This window comes from Olea europaea, chromosome 8 (genome assembly GCF_002742605.1).
Source record: "Olea europaea var. sylvestris chromosome 8, O_europaea_v1, whole genome shotgun sequence".
In the NCBI taxonomy this organism is placed as follows: domain Eukaryota; kingdom Viridiplantae; phylum Streptophyta; class Magnoliopsida; order Lamiales; family Oleaceae; genus Olea; species Olea europaea.
Window position 1 is genome coordinate 2,080,373 of NC_036244.1, and position 25,687 is coordinate 2,106,059.

General features: G+C 35.1%; 2 protein-coding genes across 5 annotated transcripts; one reads left to right on the plus strand and one right to left on the minus strand.

Moving 5' to 3' along the window:
- Nucleotides 1-547: 547 nt before the first annotated feature.
- Nucleotides 548-23,117, minus strand: LOC111398499 (serine/threonine-protein kinase rio2-like). Of its 4 annotated transcripts, XM_023025434.1 has the most exons (14): nt 23,014-23,102; nt 19,523-19,582; nt 12,727-12,824; nt 12,543-12,589; nt 12,365-12,435; nt 11,780-11,893; nt 11,506-11,681; nt 11,296-11,384; nt 9,689-9,806; nt 9,194-9,267; nt 9,021-9,068; nt 3,742-3,910; nt 1,925-2,053; nt 548-1,106 (listed from the first exon to the last, which is right to left on the minus strand). In XM_023025434.1, the coding sequence occupies exons 3-14, from the start codon at nt 12,808-12,810 to the stop codon at nt 798-800; spliced, it is 1,428 nt and encodes a 475-aa protein (XP_022881202.1). In that variant the 5' UTR covers nt 12,811-12,824; nt 19,523-19,582; nt 23,014-23,102; the 3' UTR covers nt 548-797. The 4 variants fall into 4 exon arrangements, with proteins under 4 accessions (XP_022881202.1, XP_022881201.1, XP_022881203.1 ...); XM_023025433.1 differs by lacking the exon at nt 19,523-19,582 and having other exon boundaries at nt 23,014-23,117; XM_023025435.1 differs by lacking the exons at nt 19,523-19,582; nt 23,014-23,102 and adding an exon at nt 15,653-15,824 and having other exon boundaries at nt 12,727-12,816.
- On the plus strand, nt 13,385-17,617 carry LOC111398156. Its single transcript, XM_023025092.1, has 5 exons — nt 13,385-13,430; nt 15,603-15,820; nt 15,917-15,925; nt 15,985-16,543; nt 16,743-17,617. The coding sequence occupies exons 1-5, from the start codon at nt 13,385-13,387 to the stop codon at nt 16,913-16,915; spliced, it is 1,005 nt and encodes a 334-aa protein (XP_022880860.1). The 3' UTR covers nt 16,916-17,617.
- Nucleotides 23,118-25,687: the final 2,570 nt, after the last annotated feature.

A 25,687-nucleotide genomic window follows, 5' to 3' on the forward strand; every position in this document is an offset into this window, starting at 1 on the left:
ATATTTACTCGAGAAATCTACCATATGAAGAACTTAAGTTGAATCTTCATATCAACGAACACTAATACATCATTCCATCTTTACAAACTTCATCTCAGAAAAGGTTATGTTGTGCATATAATTACATACATTCATCTCTAACAGTTTAAAACTTCTAGATGCATTAACCTAAACGCATGTAGCACTACATGAAAAGTCTACGATGTACCTTTTGATGCTTATGGTCTATGGTCCCAAAAATTCATGATCTATGCATGATCATGATAAAGTTTCGTAAACTTGGAGGTCCAAACAGACTTGTGTTCAAAGCATCCACATATAAGTTGTGACCAAAGCTTTATAGATTCATAAATTGCTGCATGTGCTTGCTTATCTGGTCACAAATCAAGAGACTTGTACTTACCACTTCATTTTTAAAATTATAGTACAGCTACAAAACTACCACACATACAAGGGACTAACACGGAGAAATTTTTGTCAAAACAATAAAATCACGAGAGCATAGCGGGACAAGAAAAATCCTTACGATCACGAAGAATGTTGCACGTAAGCCAAGCATAAACGCGAGATGAAAACTTGGATAAAATTTTAACTTGCAAGCCAAAAATCGGTTTAATGCAAGTGTAATCTACATTCCGCGATCAAAATCTGAAAATAGATCTTACATGATGTGAATATTACAACATGCAACAGAGGAAATCAGTATCTCCAGCATTAAAGCTCTTCCAATATTTTGTCATCACAAGAAAAGGTGGAACTCTATATAATTATAATCACCTCGATGTATTCTAGGCATTTTACCAGCTGCTCATTTGCTTTTGGACCTTTGATTTGTAAGAGGACCTTCCGCCTTTATCTGAGTACTTGGTTCTCGACGTAGAACTCTTCTTTCTCCCACGGGCTGCTTGAATGGCTCGCTGTCTCTGTTTAGTCAGACGCTTCATAAGTTCAGGGTCCTCAATTTGCTCGTCGGCTTCAGAATCATGATCACACCCAGCTTGTGAAGATTCGTCTTCAGGATTATCGTCACGCTCAAAATGTCTATCTTTTTCCACAGCTTGGTGCTCAATCTGTCTATCTCCACAATCAGGTGTATTATCTTCTTCCTGCAAGTACAAATTGTTATTTCATAATGCAGCATAAGATTTATGGAAAATAGTATTCTTGCTGGAATAATATATCATATTGAAATTTGTTACTTTCATCCTGTCCTAATTTCACCTCTTCAGCCTCCTAGTTTGGACCAGAGTCGATCTCCATTACGACAATGCATTAATGAGCTTCAACTAGTTGAAAATGTAAAGATGAAAATTAACGGTAAGCCATAGTTCTCGTGATTTTTATCAAAGCTTAGGGACGATGCAAACATCTGATTGGGAGAAAGCCTCACCATCATCTCCACGTTATCCACTCAAGATAAATGACAGTACGAGGTGTGTTTGATTGACTTTATTTTTCATGAAAAATGTTATTTTTCCAACCAAATTTCTACTTTCGAGCTACTTGATTGACAATTTTTTCATGGAAAACATCTTTCAAAAGTTAGTCCTATGACCATATTTTCCTCAAAAAACAAGGAAAACATTTTCTTCAGGGGTGGTAGATTCTTATTTTCCAAGCAATTCACTCTCCCTCTCTCATCTACCCCCATTTCTATCATCCATCTACCAATAAAAAATTATCAAGTATAACATTTTCTAGATTGAAGATTAGACAAATCAAACACAATTAATTAATAATTTTCTTACAAAGAAGTTTTAGGCAAATTCCATACTTGCAATCAAATACACCCTAATCGCTTTAGTTCTGATTGAAGATACTTGTGATTAATGCAGCATAAAGTACAAATAAAAAAGACGATACTTGTGATTAAAAACTTCAAATTTAAGCAATAGGCAAAAGCATTAATATGTGAAGAAATTACCTTCTTCAGTGAGCACACGGAATCAAAATCCTTAATGTTTGACTCATTCGTGCTGTCAGCATTGTACTCTTCGTCTTCTGTTCCTTCAGCGTCAGAATCTGAATCCTCTTCAACATCCTCTACAATGAACTGCATATATAAAGCATAATTCAGTACTTGAGAACAGTAATCAACATCAGAAATAATGGAAGTGCTACCACTGGGCATCAACAGTTACAAAGTAATAACTTGAGAAGAACATTAGTTATAGAAGTATCCAAAACAGTATAAACTATCAGATTTTTTCAGTGTAAATTAACCTAGAGAAACTATTGGTACCAATGACCGTCAACCATTACAAACTATTAAGATCTTTACTTTTTTTAAAATAAAACTAAGCTATGATTTTTATCAAGCCACAGACAAAATATGAATTGAAATAAAATATGGATGACCTGATTGAAGTACCAGAAAAGGAGACCGAGTGTGCATATTTACCATAACCAAGATCGTATATTTCCAGAACAGTTGTTAAGCCGTTATGGAATTCAAGAAACATAAGGACCTTGGGCAAAAATCAGCATTACTTGCCTCAGAAATAAGCATCTTTTCCAGTTTGCAAAGATTTTACAGAATATGCAACACATTTACAAAGGCTAATTGACTATAAACAATCTATAGCTATCTAAAAAGTCAAGAAAAGAACAATATTGGGATACTTCTGATAGATCAACAAAAAAATTGTATAAATAATTCCATGAGGTACTGAAGATGCGCTAGACTACATAATGTAACCATTTGATCAAATATCCTATGATGCACTAGACTACATAATGTACCCATTTGATCAAATATCAATAGCACATATCTGCTAGCAGATACAGGAAAATTAACCCCTTGTAAGTAAGGTGTTGCTTCAGGAGTTCAATTCAGGCACAATCTATAATAAATAAACTGTACAGTAATAATACAGCGTCACTAGATGGATCCAGAAATAACCTATAACACCTTGTTGAAAATACTGACAGAAGCAGTTGCCAACATTTCACTTGATATTGAACATTTCGCCCAACACAGTTGAGTTATAGATTATATACGTAGGAAAAAAAATATCTAACACATTCAGCAATCAAGATGTTTAACTAAAATTTTAAGTGAAAAATATTTGCTGATAGCATTTTCGGTATATGTTCATATAAATCATATTCCTAAAGACGGAATTAAATCTCTTTTAGAAATAGGTGACCACAAAGAAAAAGCAAATTCATTCTGAGTACATCTGAACGTCAATAGAGTGCATGTTTGGTATTGATTTTTCTCCTAAAAAAATCAATTTTTTGACCGTTATTTCACTATTCCAACTGTTATTTCTTACTTATTCTCTCACAGGTACGACCCACTTTCTTCTCCAGCGATCAAAAAAATCAATTCTCAAAATCACTACCGAACAAGCCCATAGGGACAATTTAATCAGAAATAAAGATGTACTATCTTTACTTTATATGATTCTTTTATATGAATATGAGATCATTCTGACTGGTGTCAATTTACCAAATTATTAAGTTAGACCCAGTAAAAGAGGCTACACAAGTTTATATGTCCAGGAATGTGCAACAAATCAGACCAAAAGGTCAAAAGTCAGATTGTAAATAAAAAGACCTATACGCTCTCTTACGGTTGCATAACAAAAACATGTCAATTAAGTAACATTCGAAAATTGTTGGTATGGAAGAACAAAAATATAAAACATGTCAATTAGGTAACATTGGACAATTGTTGGTATGGAAGAACAAATATTTATATCCAGCCCACTCCCAAGCGCAGAAGATAAGTTATACCCGTTCAATGTCTTCTTGATCCTTTCCAGTAAAACCACTTGCTGCAAGTTCCTTGTCCAGGAAACCGGAAACTTTGTTTATCTCAGAAAACTGAGGCCGGCATTCTTCATCTGAATCTACCTCTGAATCATCAGATTCATCTTCATTTTCTTGAAAAGACAGGTTGTACCTATTAGAAGATAACCGAAAATTTAAGACGAAATGAATACACGTGGGATGAGGAGACATGATAGAGAGCGAAAGGAACGAACACTAGAAACATAATGGCAGATTTCTTAGCAATATTTAGCTATTTATGTTTAATGTGTCCATATCCATTAAATACTTGAACAGCAAGCAAGCCAAACAGTGTGCTTAGTTTCTTACTCATTACCCCTTTGTCCTACATCAATTCTGGGTGCACATGGTACAACTATTCATAGTGTGAGTGGGATGAAGGGGAAATCCACTTTTAAATTTAAAACATTCTCAATATGTATCGTGTACATGCAGTTCAGAAAAATAAAAATAAAATAAAATAACATATATGAGATATATTATGGTCTCTATTCCAATAACTTATATGGATTGAAGAGAAAAATGGTTGAAGCTTGTCTTGAGTGTGAAATTAGACTACTATACTTGGTTATGTAGGTAATAATTGTTCCGATTTATCCTCCAGTTGTCACGGACTCCGTACAACTTATCAAGTCGATTCGGCCTCTCTAGCAAGATATTTAGACCCACAAGTGAGCAAGTACGTGCTTTTCAGTGTTGCTACAACACATTGCCATTTCTAAAAGTTTAAAAGCTTCTTCCCAGTATAGATTATCAACATATTCTTTTTAGAATCACCTTAGCAAGAAAACCAGCTAGTCGGACACAAAACTAAATAAATGAGTTTTGTCCACAAAGAAAGAAAGGGGATAGTTAATTGTCAAAAAAATAAAGTTATACTGTGTCATGAAAGTCAACGAAGTTATCCAGTGCTATAATGCAATGCAAGAGGAGAAGCAGAACGACAAAGGTAGAAAAGCCAATAAATCATTTACAATTTTACGTTCACACAACATATATCATTCGACAAAAAGCAACATGTTTTTCGTTATTGGGTAGTATAAACGCACTTTATTTTCAATGTTGGTAGCATGATCAGACGCACAAATAGGGATCCCTTCTATTGCATTCCCAATCCAATCGTAGATACATCCTTGGCAGTTAAGGAGCTTCTGAGGAAGTATTTGTGAAATTCTCTCAATCCAGATTACAGGGAAACAGTCTAATCTAGATTGTTACTTTGTTAAGGAATTAATCCAACCTGTTGAAATCCCAAATAATGGAAATGGAAAGGGAGAGAAACGATTAAACATAAACCCTTCACCGATAGCGACTAATGTTAACTTTTTTAAACCACTACTTTCATACTACGTTCCCAAACCAATTGTAAGCTATGTTGCTTGGACTCGGGGGTAGGCATCACAAACAACTACATATCTAGAAGCCTGATCATTTTCTTTCCAAAATCTATGATATGGGGATGCGTTTAAAGAAGATCCGAAGTTTAGACATATACCTACATGGATAAGTCTTATAAATTTAAAATTAACTCAGAGATGCATATTCAAGGGAATAATGCCCCTATTTGGTTTAGATAAAATTTTTTTGCCTCTCGCCTGAAATGGTGGTCAAAATTAATTGTTGACTTTGAATTGGATTTTAATTTGCATTTTTAGTCGAACCAAAAATGGGCAATATATATTTATTGTAAATCTATAACAAATTAAATTGCAAATTGTAACACTTCTTTTCAACTCTATAAATGTGAAATATAAATTAAAAAAATCATTTTAAATACAATACCAAATAACAAAAATGATATAAATTGCCTCTTTCATTTAAAGGATCAGCGAAGGATCCCTTACTTTATCTTTGTCATGGATGTCCGACATAGGTGTTACAACTAATATGGATAGTCCAAGCAACAAAGATAGTAAAAGCATGCCTTAGAACTCCAAGACAAGCCTCTATCATGATTCAATCATTATCTCAAGAAACTCATTTTTCTTTATGCAGTAATGTCAACTTCATAAAAGAGGCATCAATTTGATAGTCTCAAAAAATTTCATGTACAAGCAAAATCAAAGCAATATGAATCACTTGCTAGCCAAAGCCATCCCCGCAAGGGTTGGCTGGGGAGGAGAAGGAGAGACATAGAGTATTAAAGAAAGAGATGGAGAAGTTGGTGGAGATGGAGGAGATTACTTGGCAACAGAAATCTATAGTTACTTGGTTAAAAGAGGGGGATAAATGCACTAATTTCTTCCACAAGGTCGCCAATTCTAATAGGAGGAACAACTCCATCACAGTTTTGGAGGTGGACGGGGTTACTTATGAGGAACCACAGGAAATTGGAAGCCAACTGGTGAATTTTTATCAGAACCTCTATCGGGAGCAATTTGAATGGAGGCCAGAATTGCAGGGATTGCACTTTTCTACAATCACTGAGGATGATGCTCGATGGATGGAGAGATCATTTTGGGAGGATGAAATTAAAGAGGTAGTATTCAGCATGAACAATGATAAGGCTCCGAGACCAAACGGTTTCTCGTTTTCATTCTACAAGGCGTGCTGGGATGTGGTTCGACTGGACATTGTGAATACTTTATCTTATTTTTTTTGAACGTGGCAGATTCCAGAGAAGTTCTAACGCCACATTTATTGTGCTCATCTCTAAGAAATCGGGAGCGACTGATATTAAGGACTTTCACCCCATTAGCCTTGTCAGCGGGGTGTATAAGATTATTTCGAAAGTCCTGGCAAACAGATTAAAGGAGGTGCTGGGAAAACTAGTGTCCAAGTTTCAAAATGCATTTGTAAAAGGGCGTCAGATTTTGGACTCTGTGCTTATAGCGAATGAATTCATAGATTCAAGAATGCGCCTAAGGGCCCCAGGGATGCTTTGTAAGCTAAATATTCAGAAGGCTTACGATCATGTAAATTGGGGATTCTTGTTGTATATGCTCAGGCGCTGTGGCTTTGGGGATAAATGGTGTAAATGAATTCAATTCTGTATTTCTACTGTTTCATTCTCAGTTTAGGTCAACGGAACACCTGAGAGTTATTTCCGGAGCAGTAGAGGCTTGAGACAAGGGGATCCATTGTCCCCATTGTTATTTGTCATTCTGATGGAGGCTTTCAGTAGGATGATTGAAAGAGCCGTGAGAGCGAGTTTGATAAGGGGTTTTATGGTTGACCAATTGCAGGTGTCCCATCTGTTATTTGCAGATGACACGTTGATCTTATGCGATGCAGATGTTGAACAATTCAGGAACTTGCGCCGTCTGCTCTTATGTTTTGAAGTGGTGTCAAGGTTGAAAATCAATTTGGGGAAGTTTGAGGCTATTCCAGTTGGAGAGGTCAATAATGTCGAGGAGCTGGCTGATATATTGGGTTGTAAGGTTGCGCAGCTGCCGATGTCATATCTAGGGCTCCCGTTAGGGGGCACGATTTAAAAGTACCCATATCTGGAATGGTATTGTGGAAAGGATGGAGAGAAGGTTAGCAGGGTGGAAGCGTATGTACCTTTCTAAGGGAGGTAGACTTACTCTCATTAAATTCACTCTCTCCAATCTCCCTACTTACTTTTTGTCATTGTTCCCCATTTCGATTGCAGTGGTAAAGAGATTATAGAGACTTCAAAGAGAATTTCTGTGAGCAGGGTTGGGGGAGGAGAGGAAACTCCATTTGGTCAATTGGGGAGTTGTTTGTTTGCCGATGAGGATGGGGGTCTTGGGGTGAGGAGCCTTGTGTTGTTCAATAAAGCCTTATTAGGCAAGTGGTTGTGGTGATTTGGAGTGGAGAGGGAAAGCTTCTAGAGAGAAATAATTGGGGCGAAGTATGGTGTGACGGAGGGGGGATGGTGTACAGTTGAGGATCGTGATTTTTATGGGGTGAGTTTGTGGAGGTATATTCGACGGGGATGGAGTGCTTTTTTGGACAAACTGAAGTTTGTGGTCGGAAATGGTAATGAGATTAAATTTTTGGATGATTGTTGGTGCGGAGATCAACCGCTGAAGGAGAGATTCCCTTCCTTGCATCACATTGCCTCAGTGTCCACTGCTATGGCGAGTGATCTCTTAGACATTCATAATGAGAACTATAGCTGGAATATTACTTTTGGGAGGAATCTTCAGGATTGGAAATTGGAAGATTATTCGCTGTTAATGACCTTTTTACATGAGGCACAAATTCGAGTTGAAGAGAGAAATTGCATCAAGGGGAGAACAACACAGGATGTCATTTTTTCAGTTCGCTTGTACTTTGATTCCCTCATAGGATGTGTGAATAATTCATTCCCCTAGAAGTTGGTGTGGCAGTGTAAATTGCCTCCTCGGGTGGCATTCCTATTGTGGATAGTTGTGAGGGGACAGGTCTCAATGGTGGATAATCTTCGACGTAAAGGTTTTTACGCAACCGAGTGGTGTTATATGTGCAAGAAGTATGGGGAGACGATCGATCATTTATTCATTCATTGTGATGGTGTACGTTGGATTTGAAACAATATACTTAGTTCTCAATTTATGGATTAGGTGATGCCTCGTTGTATAGAGGACGTGATACGGGCATGGCGGAGAAAACTTCATGATAAGGATAACAAACTAGCATGGCACCTTATCCCGGGCTGCATTGTATGATGCGTGTGGAGAGAAAGGAACAATCGATACTTCGAAGACCAAACAAAGACGAGAGCAGATAAGAGAAACATTTTACTTTACCTTGTATTCTTGGTTTAATGCTGTGGCTAGAAATTCTGTAGATGGGTTGCCTAATTTCATGTCGTTCCTTAATGGCTTAAAGTGATTATACACCCCCCGTGTATTCTCTTTTAAGTAATAAAATTATTTGATTACCTATCAAAAGAAAAAACCCATCCCCAAAAATGCCTAGAACAGCCAAGCACACTCCCCAATAAAGCAAAGGCCACATTATAACTAATGAACAATTGAGAAGCTGAGTACTTTTATTAAATAGCTTAACACCTCCACATGTAGGTTACCCAGAATGTCATCAGCACTATCCACATAAATGTAAAGGATCTACAACTATCTCCAAAAGTCTAAACCATTAGGAACAAAAATATTACATTTGATTATCTGTTCATTATGCTTACTGTAAAAGACCACGCAGCAATCGAGGTGCTTATTTTCTAGAAAGCTTAGAAGGCAATCTAAAATAAGACATTATGGATATACCCATTTTCCAAAGTCAAACTTCAGAGCTTTCAGAAAATGGACACTTACCTCTTTCTGAAGAACTTAAAAATGCACTCGACGTCACGGTCAAAGTACCTGAAAATTGGGAACTTATTGTTATTTGAAAATATAAGTGCTCGATAAAGTGTCATATAGAATTATATTAAATAAAATAACTGGGGCAAGTACAGCTGGTACTTATGGTGGAAAAACTATCATACATCTTGGCATTACGATGAGATACTGAAACCATTTGTGGGAAATCAATCATTGTGATCTTCTCATCATCATCAATCTACGTAGCCAATAAATTCAGAAAAAAAGAATTACCTGAACAGAAATATGTAACTAGAACACAATTCATTTATCACTAGCACCAATAGAATTTTTTTAGGAAAAGTAAACAATATATTGAGTCACTAGTGCAGGTAAAGCAAAGTGCACATTTAGCCCCTGTTTGACAACCATTATAATGAAAAATTTGGGTAAAAAGTATTTTGGAATAATAATTTTTGGGAGATTGTGTGATTAAAAAAGAAGGAAAAGTTTTTTATTTACGTGTAATATTATTTTATTGAAGAATGTGTGGTTGAAAAGAATAGAGAGAAATATGTGTTAAAATTTTAAAGAGAATCAAACAAGGGCTTAATAGTAAACCTTATGTGAGAATGTTTCTAGGGACAATAATGCACTTTGAAAGTACCGCTGTAGCATACCATAATGTTAAATTCATTGAAATCACAATGAATGAGACCGTGTTCTGCCATACGAACAACAAGACTAAGTATTGTTTCAAAAACCACATCTGGATTTTGCAATTGCTTAACCTGCACACTGCAAAAATATGATGATGAACATAGTGCAACACAAAGAATTATCACAGAATTCAAAATTAGGAAACTTGACATTAGCCTCATGGAACTAGCTATTTAGTTATCAAACAATATGAATAAAGTAAACATCTTGTAACTTATTTATTAAACAAAGATTTCCTTTTGTAATTCAATCTTTTTCATGGGCTCCAGCTTTATCCACGGCCAATGTTTAAAAAGGAATATTCGGACATTGAGGCATTTTATCTCCATGAGGGGAGGCATAAGCCTCGAGATAAATAGTAAAAGAATTCAAAAGAATATTAAAATATGCTTGTAATATACCATGAACCCTCTTTGAAAAAGTTTATAATAAAACTAATTAACAAAATTAAAAGTCTAATTTACAAATATACAATAAATACATCAAGAAAATCAAACAGAAAATAATAAGTTCAATGAAATAAAATAGTTTCCTTCTTGAAACTAAACAGATTTTTCTTTTTCTTGTACTCTTTAAATTGTTCTATTATGAATTTTGAAGATTATTTATGGTTTATTATAAGCTTATTTTACATTTTAATAATTTCTGACATTTTTAGGTTTATAATGAGGCTTTCGCCTCAAAATGTCTCAAAGCCTATGCCTCACCTCATGTTGGAAACATACCACAATACCCTATTACGTCTAAAAAAAAAAACATGGAAACCAAGCACTTCATGAAGGACCGTGTCTAAAAGCTCAAGGTAATAGATATGATAATAATTATTTACTTAAGTTTACATCTCGGACGTGTCTCCTCATGTTCAGTTTGAATTCATTATTGTTCTGTCTGAAATTCATGAATCGATGAAGGCAAGATTTTCACTAAAATCTTTCTTGAACTCTGGTACCATGTTTAAATGAACACCTCATCTAAAAGTTTAAAAGATTAAATTGTTTTTATTTTTATTTTTATATGACCATGGGTGTCGGGTCAGCTTACGTGCACCTCGACTAATTCCACGGGGTCCTGAAGTTTATAGTCGGGTACTCACCTCAATAACTTTAAGGAAACTCGAACTGATAACCATTGGGGAGCAGACTCAAGACTTGACTACTGAGTGTTTAAAAGGTTAAAATATTAAATTGTTAACATCTATGATAGATTATATTTCTCTTCATCATTCTAGGATTTTCGATCAGCTTATTGACCACTCATAATTTATTGACTATAAAATCTAATAATTTGTTAATCGGTTCTTGAATGCACGAGCTTCACTTTCCAATGGTCATCTTCCACTTTGCAACAGCATCTCCAGACATAGATAGGTAGATTATTCTTATGTAGAAATGTTGGTAATGCATTTTTCGTATTTCAATTTTAAAGCAAAAGAATCAAGAACAAAAAAAGTACGAGCATATTGTAATAAATGCATCTTTAGGCCTGCCAATACATATTCAAAAATTTATTTTTGAGAAAAATTCCAGCAAACATGCACAAAGGCATTTGGAACAAACTAAACACTCACAGTGGATATCCGCGGACAAGAGACATAACAACACAATGCCGATTGCAATCCACGGCATTTGGAACAGGAAAACCATGTTCTTCCAGGGCCTGCACAGGAAAAAGTAAACAACTCAGCAATAAGGTAACTACCATTCTGGAGCTCTAACCACCTCTGTCCACAAAATGCAAATGAAAGAGAAGAAAGAAATAACGTTAAGCATTATTGAACCTTCATAAAGGCAAATTCCTTAAGAGCAGCAAGCCTCGACAAGTACAGCCAATTATAGCTACTGCGATGCTTCAAATAATCACGTTTAGATTTGACTGCCCTAAAAGAAACTCTACCAAGCCTGTGAAGCTTCATCGCAAGAACAGTACCATCTTCCTTCACAACCTCAAATATGTCTTCAAACCAGAAACAATAATTAAAAAACATTTTGCCATGCAACAAACTAAAGAAAACAATAAAACTTGATTAATTAACGTTTGTGATGGTATAATACCAGACTCCTTTCCGACACCAATTTGACGGCCAACACCAGTAAAAATTCCACGATTGACCATTGTCTTTATTGCGAGAAAATCATAACCAAGGTAAGTGAGCCGAAAGCCATCATCTGCATAATGATATACCACGAAAAATAAGTTTTTATTTGGTGCAGAAAAGGTATACGTGCAGTCGTAGAAAGCAATACATAAGCTAAAGTGTTATATACGCTCTCAACAAAATCCATCTTCGCATCCACACAATAAGGGATGGAATTTGGGACCAAATCACTAGAAGATGGCAAAAGCACTTCAGTTTCAAGATAAGATTCACCACTCCTACAAACACTCTACTGTTCCTCTATATCCATGCCAATCCACATAAAACAATGTGGTGCCGTCAACCAAGTTCTGCTCCCGGACAAAACTGGAAACCTTTATCCTCCAACAGGAAAGCAGCTCCATCAACATGGTAGGCATGATGAACACTTCACAACCCGGAAGCACAGGTAATGCAACATTGAATGATGCACATTGCTCCGAAAATGAGCAATCAAGAATATTTAATAACAGAAACAATGAGAATAAGAATGAGCACTAACATTTGGAAGAGTCGTGGTGCAGGAGCTTGTGCTTAAGCAAATTCTTCAACACCTTATAAGTACCCCCATGCCTATATCATATGCAGAAATACAAATATTAATCACAACAATGTATAAATTAATCTATGAAATAAACAAAAAATATATACAAATACAAAATAAGTAAAAGAGAACTCACTTGAGTGATGCAATTCGGTCTATTAACTCCGATGGTACAATTTCATGCTGATCCCAACAAATAATGAAAAAAGGAATCAACTATTAACAATTATAAATAAATGTAGTAACTATAAATAAATATCAGGGTGTAAATATTGTCAGTATAATGCTTAAAGGAAGATAGAGAATGAGAGAAAACATACATTGCGCATGCCCATTTCGACAGCTGTGAGAACCCTGAAGTCATCTTTCGAGAGATAACGAAGAACATCAACATCCAACTTCATCTTTCACTATAGTTCTGCACAGCCACCGACAGCATATTAGTTTACAGCATACCATAGCTATTAGGTACACATAACACACGAGAAAACAAAGAAATTTCGGGGGTGGGGGGGTGGGAGCTTAACTAAAAAGAGAAGCAAGAGATGGAAACATGCCTCTGCTCAAAGATCAGCACTTAGCAGTGCACACCAAAAACCCTTAACAAGTAACAACGAGTCATTTTTAAACTAACCCCAACAATCAGTCTGAGAAAGTTAACACAACCACATTCATGCTGCAGAGATTCTACAAAGCAGGGGTAAACTTGGAAATGAAAGGGGAAAAAATATTGGTTTCTAAGGGAAAAAACCTGTTGTGTTCTAGGAATTTTTACTTGGCACAACCGAATTGATAATTTGCAATTAAAGTGAAATAAATTAGTAACTAGCTCAATAATTTGAACCTACAACAAATAAAGAAAAAACCTACATCCAGGCTAACCTAAAAAGGTGAACCATGAATACTGGAAAACCAGATAGAGAGTAAATTTTTCCCCCAAAAAAAAAAGAAAAAAAAGAAAAATCATTATATTAAAAGATGGATCAGAGTATATTCACCTTATTGAGTCTAAATGCTAAACAGGGTGCATAAAGAAAAATCTTTGCCAATTTCTGATAGAATGAGAAAATTTTGAAGTTTGGCTCGAACATGAGAGATATTACTTTTGTAAATAGGGTAAGGGTTTGCAGATTATTTGGAAGAAGAAATGAGAAAAATTCAAGAAAGGGTATTGAGGTAGGCTGCTCTGCGCCAATCAATGAAGAACACGAATAGAATTCCCCTTTCAACATTTTTTTTTCTTTATGGTAGTAATCCAGTGTAGTTGGTGCAATGCATAAGGAGAAAAGCCCTAAAAGTTAAAATTAGGTTTCGCGTGGTGTGTGATGTGTGTGTTGGGTGTGGGGGGTGGATGGATTCTCAGTTTGACAATTTACCTGAGAACAGTCTGGTTCCCAATTTACTTTAACCAGAAACTTTCTTTCAGTTTTGTCCAATTTGGGTACGGTTGATATCCAGCATTTTTGCCACTCCAAATAAATAATCTCTTTCACATTATAATCTCTTGATAAATGACTTCTTCAGCACTCATCTACTTGTTCAATTTAGAAGCCATGCCTAATGAAGTTATTTAAATTTGTATATAAATTATTCTCATCTTTGAAACTATTAAATGAAGTTGTCACTCGATGTGATATTCATACGAGCAGAACTTGTGGATCCAATTATTCAAATCTCCTAGTTACATTTAATTAAAATTGCATGTTTATATGACTTCTAAACAAACTTGTCTCCTTGAAACATATTGCAATTATAATTGTACAAAAAAAAAACTTTTCTTTTTAAAAAGCTTAAATTTTATACAGGTCAGACCTTGAACAACATGTGAGGGGATTGAATTTAAAAAAGTCAATCTACTAACAAAATTTAGAAAATCAACAAGTCACAAGCAAAAACTTCTAAATGAAAGATCATAATTAAGACGAACAAGTTACAAGCAAAAACTCCTTCAATCATCACTACAAGAAAAGTGGTTTCAAACATAAAGTTGCAATATACCAGGAGAACTTCACTTGACTCAAAGTTCTCAAAGTTGTCGCAATCATTGATAAGACGATTACAACTTCGAGACACCAAACAAAATCCCTAGAACTGCTATAACTCGCATGATATACACAGCGAAAAATATGAAGGTGAACCACGCTAACAGAGAAGGCTCTTTCTTGCTAGGCGTCTACCAAAACTAAAGGTTAGGGGAAAAAAATCCTCTAAAATCTTTAAAGGATAAATAATTCTTTCAAATAATACAAATCCCTTGGTAAAACAAACATTGAAATTTGAGGACCTACTTGGGATTGCTTTTAAAGCCCCAACTTCTTATTGTCTAAATTTGGAAATCTTTAAAAAAACTGCTTGTGGAAGAATTTGTACCAGCAGATTTCAAGAAACAGCACATGGTGGCTTATCAGATTCTCCTTTTCCAATTATATATCATTAAAACACCAATTATTTTAAGCAGCAGCAGATGGTAGCTTCTCAATTCTCCATTTAGCTTTTCCAATTATATATCATTAAAACACCAATTATAACCCTCATGAATAAAATTTATTTCTTTTCTGTCATATGCTTGCTGGCATTAAGTATTTATTGATGTTCTAATTTTATAAATTTGAGACTTAGATATTAAACTTTTACACACACACACACACACACATTGTAAAAAAAAAATAATAATAATAATAAAATAAAATTTAACATCACAAATTTGTTAACCAAATGCTCAAAAACTGTATTTGAAACATACAGCAAGTAAAAAAATAAATAAATTATAAACACTTCTTCACCAGCTAATTAAAATCAAAGCAATACAAAAAACAAGCCTAAAAATTCAAATTTCAAAAACTTGACTGTTAAAAGAAAGTAACCAATAACAAGATCAAAGAAGATGCTACTAGTATTAATCCAGCCTATTAAATTTTTTTGAACCAAAAAAAATTATTTTTGCCCTCCCAAGGAAGAAAACGAAGAAAAATCTGAACTTTTTCCTTTTCTGCATTGAGCCCATAAACAAACATTACTTTAATCAGCCCAATTGACTTGGTAATATCCAAAATTCTGATTCAATCAACTCCAAAAGAGAAATATAAAGAGATCATCTATTGAAAAGAATAATAAAATATTATCTTTTTGCCTTAATTTAGATTATTAACGGTGAAAAGACTCATCATTCATTCTTAATTACTAATTGAAGTTGCAGCAAGAAAAATTTGGAGGCGGCGAATAATAAAAACAAAACCCTTCGCTCACCTCAAATACTTGACTGGAGCCTGGAGGCTGTGCCTAAGTAATCAGCAATGTTCAGGATGCGAGGATGTAGGGTTCAGCTGGAAGAGGTGGACGGATTCGATTTCGGGTTTGGAGCGGAGATTGGTTATTGGAGTCTGCTGTGTGTCTCACATCAGCTGTGAGATATGGGTAATTGGGTTTATTTAGGTGTTCTGGGAATGGGCCTTTTGCATTGGGTCTAAGGCAGTGAGTTATTGGGTTAAAAAATTTACAACATTTTTACAGGTTTTTAATGTAATAAAAATGATATAGGAAAAGATTTGGGCAACTTATGAAAATACCCTCAAAATTAGGGATATTTTGAAAAGGAAAAATTACTTAAAATCAGATACTTAAAGTTTCAAATTCAAGGTTCAGGGGGCAAGTTTATTTGTGCAAAAATCAGTATTATATCTAATTATATCCCCCAAATTAAATTAAAAACCCTAACATTTCCCCCAATTTTCAAACCCGATTCTCGTCTCCTCATTTTCTCCTCTTGGCGTCGGCTTCTCTCCCCTCGATGCCGACAACCCGTTCAACCACTCCAAAGGCGACGAAGGAGATGCGCCGATGCCAGCACACACTCGTCTTCTCTCTGGCGTTTGTTTTGTGAGCCTCGTAGCCATGGTTTTGGGGTGTTGTTCGGACGATTAGAACAGCACCGTAGCAGAGCCTTTGCGGCAGAGAATGTATTGGCCAGTGAGTTGATGAAAATGAATTCAGGACACTATGTTTCACTGATAATTCCATTGCTGATCGTCGGAGGAGAGAATTCCCATGAAAAAACTGTTCGATATAAGAGTGTTAAGCTTCTCCGGCCAAGCGATACATTAGTTCTTGGCCGGGCTTCTCGGCCTGTCACCACACAAGGTTGGTACTCTTCCAGCTTCTTCCTCAATTCTTTCATTACTTTAAGAAAACCCGCTAACAGTGACGGAGTTTTTTTCTTACTTTTTAGGAAAACAACTAATAATCGGGTTTTTTATGCTAGTTAATAGGTTTATTTTTAATTAAACCTAGTTATTTTGAAATCAAAAGTTTTGAGTTATAAATTGATTTTGTTGCAAAGGTTATGAAAGTGCTGAAAGCAAAGAAATATCAAAGATGAAGAAAAACTTGCCAGAATCAGCTGGCAATTTGAAGATGAATTTGCTAAAGCTATTGATGGTGTTTGGAATGGTGGTGCGGTACTTGGTTGTTGATGGATTTGGAGGGGTGATGGCGGTGCTATGGTGGCAGTAGTGCCTCAAGCAGTAAATGGTGGTGGCAGTCAGGCGGTGGTTTACATGTTTTGGCAGTGGTTTTTGTTGGTGACGTCGTGGATTTTGTTTGGTTGGTTCAAAGAGGTGATGTTTCATGATGTGCATTGTTAGGAATAGTGGTGATGCTAGTAGTGTTGGTTTAAAGAGGTGTTATTTTGTGATGTGCATTGTTGGGGGTAGTGGTGATGCTGGTGGTAGTGTCGGCGTGGTCGGTGGTGGTGTGATAGTGTTTTGTGGTGTGGTGCAGTCATTGTTGTGTTTTGGTGGTAGTTTTTGTTATTGGCTGTGGTCGTGGTGGTGTTGTGGCGGGAGCAGAGTGTAATAGGAGGAAATGGTGATTGTGACCAACTATTTAGTGGCTCTATAACCAAATATTGGTGGTGAATTGAGATCGGAAGTGATGTTTGGTATATGTGATCAACGATTTTGCTTTTGACCTTAAAATTTGATAATATGTAACCTCGACGATTTGGTCCGTCGCCTTAAAATTTGATAACCTGAGACTAAAACATAATCTTTGACCAATAAAACTTTTGATCTTTTGATCTGTGACGTCGAAATTATCCGTGACTTATCAAAATTTTGATTTGTGACGTTGAAAAAATCTGTGACCAATTAATTTGATTATACGTCACCAGTAAGTAAATTTGTAACCTATAATTGTGAATATGTGACAATTAATTGTATGACTGTAAATTTATTATCATTATTTAATAAATATTTTTAATCAATTAAGTTAAAACTTCATTTTTGCATTGATGAAACTTGTAACCTGAATTTTGAATTAGGCATATTTAAAACCTGATTTGTGAACTCTTCTCCTTTGAAAAATCATATGAAAAGTTTTTTAGAAGTAGAAAATACTTCCTAAAATTAAAAAGTGACACAATGTCACTTTTCTTTTCTTTTTTTTTTTAAATAAAAATTGTCACTTTTCTTAAAAAAAATGGTGACACAATGTCATTTTTAAAAGTTTAGTGTCACATTTTTATTAAAAAATGACATACAATATCACTTTTCTTAAAAAGTGATGTTTGTTACTAAAAAAAGTAATAGAAATTTCAAGACAACTGAAAAAAGTGACAAATACTAAAAAAATTAACATTCAAAAAAAGTGATAACTATTTTAAAAAGTGACAAAAATTTAAAAAAAAAAAAAAGAGTTACGAATTTAAAAAAAGTTAACACAAATTTAAAAAAAAAAAAAAGAGTTACGAATTTAAAAAAAGTTAACACAAATTTAAAAAAGAAAAAAAAGTGACACACTTTGCCACATTCTTCTTGAGCAAATGCCTTGCATGTATCAATATAATTGTCAAAGTTTTCCTTTTTATATGCATTAATATAAAACAAGGCTTGAATTTGTGTGTTCAAAATTTCAAAAATACGCACACATATGCATCTAGTTAATTGCTCCAATAATATAATGTAATTTATTTTTTATTTTTTTAGAAAAGTGTCATTCTATCACTCTTTCACATTCTCCTTAACACAAATGCATTGCATGCATCAATCTATTTCATTCAAAACTATCTTTTATGTATTAGCATAAAACAAGGTTTGAATTTGTATTTGCAAATTTTTACAAATGCACACTTGTGTATCTTGTTAATCATTCATAGCTACCATAACCGTGATTTGAAATATCTATTTGTAAGGACCACTTCCATACCCTTAAATTCAATGATCTCTGTAGGGACTTTGGATGACATTGAAATTATTGGTTTTAATTTCAACATTTAGACGAACGCTTAGAGTGCATTGATGCCCGAGTCTATCCAAAGTATTCCAAAAACCTCAGTATCACAAAGGAAAAGAACCTCATTATATCCCAAACCCATTGCCATAAGCCAAATTACATATTTAAAATCCTTAGTAATATCTCTAACTTTTGCCATTCCTTCTCCATTTATACTAGCAGAAACTAATAAAGCTTCATAATCATTTGAAAACCTTAAAATGTCAAAAAAAGGGCAAAAAAAAAAGAAAAAAGGAGAAATGCATCAAAACTCAAATCGAATGCAAATATTTCAACAGAAAAAGAAAAGGACGGACTTGATTAATATCTCTTACCGCTAATGATGCAAACTAAAGCGACAAGCTTCAAGAAATAGTCTATAGAGGGATAAATAATTATCAATTTGAAATACCAAAGTCGCCATGGAATGATTTACCGGTTGGCTATGGTTTTTTTTGCCCTATATTTTTCATACGAAGAAACTTCAGTCGTGGATTTTGTGGTGATTTTGGGATTTTTTGGCGATAATCAATAATGAGCATTGGCTTGTTTTGGGGTTTTGAGGGGATCTGGGTGTATTTATTACGGGATTAAGTATTTAAATTAGTTTTAATAGTATTATTCTAATTTCTTATTTTTTGGGGGTAATGAGCCTAATTTTCCCAAAAGATTTTCTATTAAACCAAAGGTGATCAAGAAAATCAACGCTAAAATCTTCGAAATTAAATCTTTAAGGCACTATACGAGCCACGAAATACAATCTTTAATATTAACAAAAAGAAAACACAAAATCACATAAATAAACAAATTCATAAACAGGCAAGGAGCCTTTTAATTGTTAACTGTTACCTATCCAGTCCCAAAAATGGTCTTTTGCTGCTGTTAATTGATTTTGCACAAGCAGTTGTACTGTAGAGGAAAAGAAAATAATTTTAAACCATGTAGAAATTGAAGTCAAATTGCAAGCATGTGATCAAGTAATAATAGATATGAAACATCCGGGATAACATTTTATCTAGAGAATAAATTTGATAATTTCTTCTGCATATGAATGCCAATTAAGAATTTAAGTAGAATGAGGAAATGACAGGAGACGTAAACTGTTGTAAAAATTAGTGTCTTTCAGACATTAAAGAGTTGGATGGGTAGGAGGATAGTCGAGGGTTGGATGGAAAAGAGATAGAGACGTGGAGTGTTACGAGGAGAGTTGGAGGGATTGGTGGAGATGGAAAAGATTGCTTGATGTCCGAAATCTAGGTTCACGTTGTTGAAGGACGGTGACAAATGCACCGAGTTCTTTCATAGGGTTGCTAATTCCAATCGGTGCAACAATTCTATTACATTGCTGAAGGTAGATGAGGTTACCTACGAAGACCCATAGGATATTGGGACTCAACTGAAAAGTTTCTATCAAAATCTCTATCGAGAGTAGTTTGAGTCGAGGCTAGAGTTGGAGGGTTTGGACTTTTCCACTATCATCAGGGACGATGCTAGTTGGATAAAGAGATAATTTGAGGAGGACGAAATTAGGGAAGTGGTGTTTAGTAAGAATGATGTGAAGGCCCCTGTACCGGATTTCTTGATCTCATTCTATATGGTTTGTTTGGAGGTGGTGTGATCGGACATTATGGATGTTATCACTTATTTTTTCGAATGTGGCAGGTTTCTAAGAAGTTTTAATGCCACATTTTTAGTGATAATTCCTAAGAAACCAGGAGTGTCTGGCATTAAGAATTATCGTTATTAGCTTAGTCAGTGAGGTGCACAAGATAATTGCTAAAGTTCTGGCAAATAGATTAAAGGAGGTGCTAGGAAAAGTGATGTCTAAGTTTCAAAATGCTATTGTGAAAGGGCACCAAATTTTGGATTCAGTTCTTATAGTGAACGAATCATTGACTTAAGAATACGTCAGGAGGTTCTAGAGATGTTATGTAAACTTGATATTTGAAGGCATATGATCAAATCAACTTGGAGTTTCTTATGTATATGCTCAGGTGATGTAGTTTTGGAGATAAGTGGTGTAAGTGGATTTAATTCTATATCTCTACGATTTCGTTCTCAGATTTGGTTAATGGAAACCTTGAAGGTTACTTCCAAAGTAGCAGAGATTTGAGGCAAGGAGTTCCGTTGACTTCATTGCTATTTGTTATTGTAATGGAAGCCTTTAATGGGATGATTGAAAAAGCTGTAAGAGAGGGTCTGTTAAGAGACTTTATGCTACAGGTTTCCCATTTGTTATTTGCATATGATACACTAATTTTTTGTGATGCAAATGATGAGCAATTTAGGAATTTGCATCGTTTGCTTCTGTGCTTTGAAGCGGTATCTAGACTAAGGATAAATTTGGGAAATTTGAGGCTATTCCCGTGGGAGAGGTCTTCTACATTGGATTGTAAAGTTGCACAATTATCTGTGTCATATCTTGGGCTTCCTTTAGGAACACGGGTCAAAAGTAAACAAATTTGGAATGGTACTATACAAAGGATAAGAGGAGGTTAGCGAGGGTGGAAGCATATGTACTTTTCAAAAGGAGGTCATCTCACTCTCATTAAATCTACTCTTTCTAATCTCCCAACCTATTTTATGTCATTGTTTCCTATTCTGCTGCAGTGGTAAATAGATTAGAGAATATTCAAAGGGAGCTTCTTTGGACAGGGTTTGGGGAAGAGAGAAAATTTCATTTGATTAAATGGGACGACGTTTGTTCCCCTATTGGGGTGGGGGGTTTTGAATTATGGAGCCTTGTATTGTCCAACAAGGCCTTGTTGGGCAAGTAGCTGTGGCGATTTGGAGTGGAGAGTGAGAGCTTTTGGATAGAAATCATTGGAGTGAAATATGGTGTTTATGGAGGTGGTTGGTGATCGGATGAGGGTCGGGGTCTTTTGGGGTGTGAGTGTGGAGATATATCAGGAAGGAATGAAGTAATTTTCGGGATAGATTGGCTTTTGTGGTGGGGAATGGTACGAATGTCAAATTTTGGAAAGATTGTTAGTGTGGAGATCAACCACTAAAAGTGCGGGTTCCTTCTTTGCATCGCATTACTTTGGAGTCTTCTGCTACGGTGAACGATATAATAGCTATACTAATGGGAGTCCAAGCTGGAACATCGCTTTCAGAAGGGGTTTACAGGATTGAGAATCAAATGATTATGCGCTATTTTTGACCTCTTTGCTTAAGGTGCACATCCAAGTAGGAAAGGACGATTGTTGCAGGTGGAGGGTGGCATGAAAATGGTAATTTCTGTTCGCACTTATTTAGGATCCTTATTGGAACCTGTACAAAGTTCATTCCCCTAGAAGAGGGTATGACAATGTAAATTGCCTCCGACAGTAGCATTTTAATTATGGATGGTTGTGAGGGGACAGGTGTTGATGGTGGACAATCTTGAAAGAAAAGGTTATTATATTACCAAGTGGTGCTATATCTGTAAGAGGAATGGAAAGACGATTAACCATTTATTCATTCATTATGATGGTATTTGTTGACTGTGGAACGATATTCCAACTTCTCAACATATGAGTTGGGTGTTACCAAGACGTATAGAGGCCGTGATGCAAGCATGGAGGAGAAAGCTTCGAAATAAGAATAACTAGCTTGTTTGGAATCTTATTCGAGGATGCATTGCATGGTATGAGTGGAGAGAAAGGAACGACCGTTGTTTTGAAAATCAAATACGGACGACGAAGCAGTTTAAAGAATTGTTTTATTTGACTTTTATATTTGGTTTAATACTGCAGCTACTAATCCGATAGAAGGCCGGCCTAATTTCATGTTATTTCTATCTTGTTTACATTGATAGTGCACTTCTTGTGTATTATCTTTTGGTTAATAAAATTATGTGATTACCTATCAAAAAAATTAAGAATTTAAGTCCTAGTTGTATCTATATCAATCTTTTGCCATATCAATCCTTAAATAGATCTTTTTAATAAGAAATTAAAGAATGTTTTTATGTTAATCGGTCCTAACCCTTTGCCTTGGTGTAATTTTTTAACAAGGTCCAAGATACTATTAAGGGAGTAAAATAATCCATCTATCTTAGTCTAATTTTTTAAACTTTTTCTTCCACCTAATTGTCCAAATTCACGCAAATGCAAAGTATTCGATAACATTGGTCTGTTACTATTTTGTGCCCTGTTACTACCTTTCAAATTCTGCTATAGATGTATTGTTCTTAATTCGTGTTGCTTACCATTCTCTCAAGTGAGTTTCCTCCGAAAGTAATTTAGAAATTGCAGAAAGAAGACTATGTAATGGCTAATGGCTTTAGATAAACCACCACGTCTGAAAGAAGTAAACTATTCAGCTCGGACAAAATAGCAGAAAAATGAACTACATACCGGAGAAGAAGAAGCAGTGGGCGTCAACACGAAGACAGAGAGAAAATTGGTTGGCTTTAGATGCAAAGGCAGAGGCAAGGGCTTGAACGCTGTCGAACCTTCGATATTTTAGGTTAATGTCGTGAAATCTGGTTTTTTTTGAGGATTTTTTGGGCCGATCTGGTCGGTTTGAGATTGAGCTGGGTACGTAGATTTAACAATTTTCTTTGGGTTGATTGATTTTAATGGGGCTGACTAAAATTTGGGTTGGGATTTTATTATAAAGGGCTATGCACGTTGCCTAAATTACTAGATAATATTTTTAACAACACATAAATTGTGCTGCTAAAAGTGGAAATTACATACATCCCTAATTTTGAACTATCAAATTCAAAATTAAGATTTAAATTTTTTTTTTTCAAAAAATAGATATAAATCAAATTTGAAATATTATTAATAATATTATAAAAATTAAATTATTTTACATATTAACCCCCACGATTATGTATCCTGCCCAAATCTTAATTATTTCTCTCTCTCTCTCTCTCTCTCTCTCTCCCCTTCCCTTCCTTCCCCAGCCTCTCTCTATAACTCTATCGGAACTGGATCTATGCGAGGAGATCTCTCTCTCTCAGCCTCTCATTTTCTCTTCCCATTCTCTTTCTACCGTAGCCGGGATATAGCACGAAGAGGCGTACTGCTACAGTGGAGGTGGCACCGCTTTAGGCTATTTGCAGTGCCAAGTGAGGTGTTGCAACGACAGTTCACAAGTGTGGTAATGGCATAGAGATTACAGTGTTGTTTTTATGGAGGGGGAATAGGAAATTACAGATTAAAATATAGGTGTTTCTTGGTGGCATATAAAAATGGAAAAATCGATGTCAAGATTACAGTGCTATGGATTTGTTGCGGTCATGGCAGCGGCAGAGATGGTTTGGGAATTTTTTTGGGAGTGTTGTGGAGATGGAGATAGAGGAGGTGTTGTATTTTTGGTGGGTCGTGATGGTGAGATAGTGGTGGCGAGGGTTGTCACGCGTTTTCTACAACGTGAAATTGCCTAAAGTGTACGGTGTCATGTTTTATAATAAAAAATTGGAAGTAGAGTGTCGAACTCACACGGATTGATATATGATTCCTACTAATTACTATAATTATTTTAGTTTTTACTTTATTTAAAAAAATAAAATTTAGAATCATTGTTTTTATACTAATCTAACGTGGAGGTGATGACAATTCAAGCAAATTATAAGATATTTATCTGTGTGAGAATGCCTAGGAAATGATTTCACCACCCTATCAACAATGTTTTTCAACTTCTATAGTTATTTCTAACAATTTTTCCTAATTTTATAGGCAAGAACCTTGGACTAATTCTATTTCCTCTCTTGAGTGCCAAATAAAATCGATTTCTATATTTTAATTTCAATATCTTTATTTCAAAACAAACATATAAAAATTATCAAGTATGTGGTTTTTAAGTGGAATAGGCCACAAAGATTCTTATTTCTCTCGAAACCTACAAAATCTAAGTTGTGTCATTGTTAGATTACACCTCTCTCTCTCTCTCTCTCTCTCTCTCTCTCGTGTCAAAATTTATAACATCAAATCATTCAAATATTGATCAGGTAATTGAAAAAATGCACAAGAATTAACACAAATAAATTAATGGAAAGATCAAAAGAAATAACTATATTAAAATATAAACATGTCTCAAGTTAAGTTATATCAAACTCTGGATTTAGAATTTAATTCATCATTGAGAGAAATAACATAATCAAATCCAAAAGAAAGAACATGGAGAAGAAAAGAAAAAGAAAAACTGATTTGCTACTTAAATTCTCCTCTTGATTGTAGTTATTCTTCCTCTCAATTAGTCTCTTTTTTCTTCCTTGAGCCATATTCTCTTTGTTATTAGGTCTTCAAGTTTGTATTTATGCTTCCCTAATGTTTCAAGACGAGTTGGAGTTGGATTGGGCTGAAAATATTTAACAAAAACTGATTTTTTTCCCCTTTTCGCTAGGCAGCACCACAGTGCCATAGGGCCACGATGGTCTCATGCTGGTGCTACAGTGCCAATGTTTCTTCTTCTCTCTTCCTCGACTAGGAGCCCTCTGATTGTTTTATTATTTTTTTTTTTGTTTTTTTTTTTTTACATCTCTTGGGAGTTTAGGTGCCCAGATACGGCACCGTGGTGTGGTGTGATGGTCATCACAGTTGTGTCGTGATGGTTGTGGGTGGTGGTGAAGTTGAATGAGATGTGTTAAGATGATGGTTTTGCTGTTGGGTCGTGGTGTTGGTGGTTCTGGTGTCGGTGGTTTCGATGGTAATGTGGTTGATGGCAGTGGTGAGGTGGTGGTAACAAATGTTGGTTGTGATCACAAAATGATTTGGTTGATCATTACCAATAAATTAATTGAAGTGTGATCAATAAACAATATGTGACTAATAAAATCGATAAATTATGGCCAAGAAATAATGTGCGGCCTAAAAATTTGTTAATTTGTGACCTGAACATAATTTATGACCAATTAATTTGATATTTTATGAGCATAAATTAAGTTGTAACTTATAAAGCCCTTGTTTGAGCCCTATTTCGAGGAAAAGAATGAATTTTTGAATCGTGTATTGATGAAAAATGTGTGATTAAGAAATAAGGAAAATTTTGAATTTGCGTGTAATATTATTTTATTGAAAA

Coding starts and splice junctions, on each gene's coding strand:
- LOC111398156 (XM_023025092.1), top strand. CDS start 13,385: ATGGATCAGAGTATATTCACCTTATTGAGTCTAAATGCTAAACAGG. Junction 13,431..15,602: donor GAGTCTAAATGCTAAACAGG/GTGCATAAAGAA, acceptor TTGAAGTTGCAG/CAAGAAAAATTTGGAGGCGG. Junction 16,544..16,742: donor TCGGCCTGTCACCACACAAG/GTTGGTACTCTT, acceptor TTTGTTGCAAAG/GTTATGAAAGTGCTGAAAGC.
- LOC111398499 (XM_023025433.1), bottom strand. CDS start 12,810: ATGAAGTTGGATGTTGATGTTCTTCGTTATCTCTCGAAAGATGACTTC. Junction 12,590..12,726: donor TCGAAATGGGCATGCGCAAT/GTATGTTTTCTC, acceptor TGTTGGGATCAG/CATGAAATTGTACCATCGGA. Junction 12,436..12,542: donor GACCGAATTGCATCACTCAA/GTGAGTTCTCTT, acceptor CATATGATATAG/GCATGGGGGTACTTATAAGG.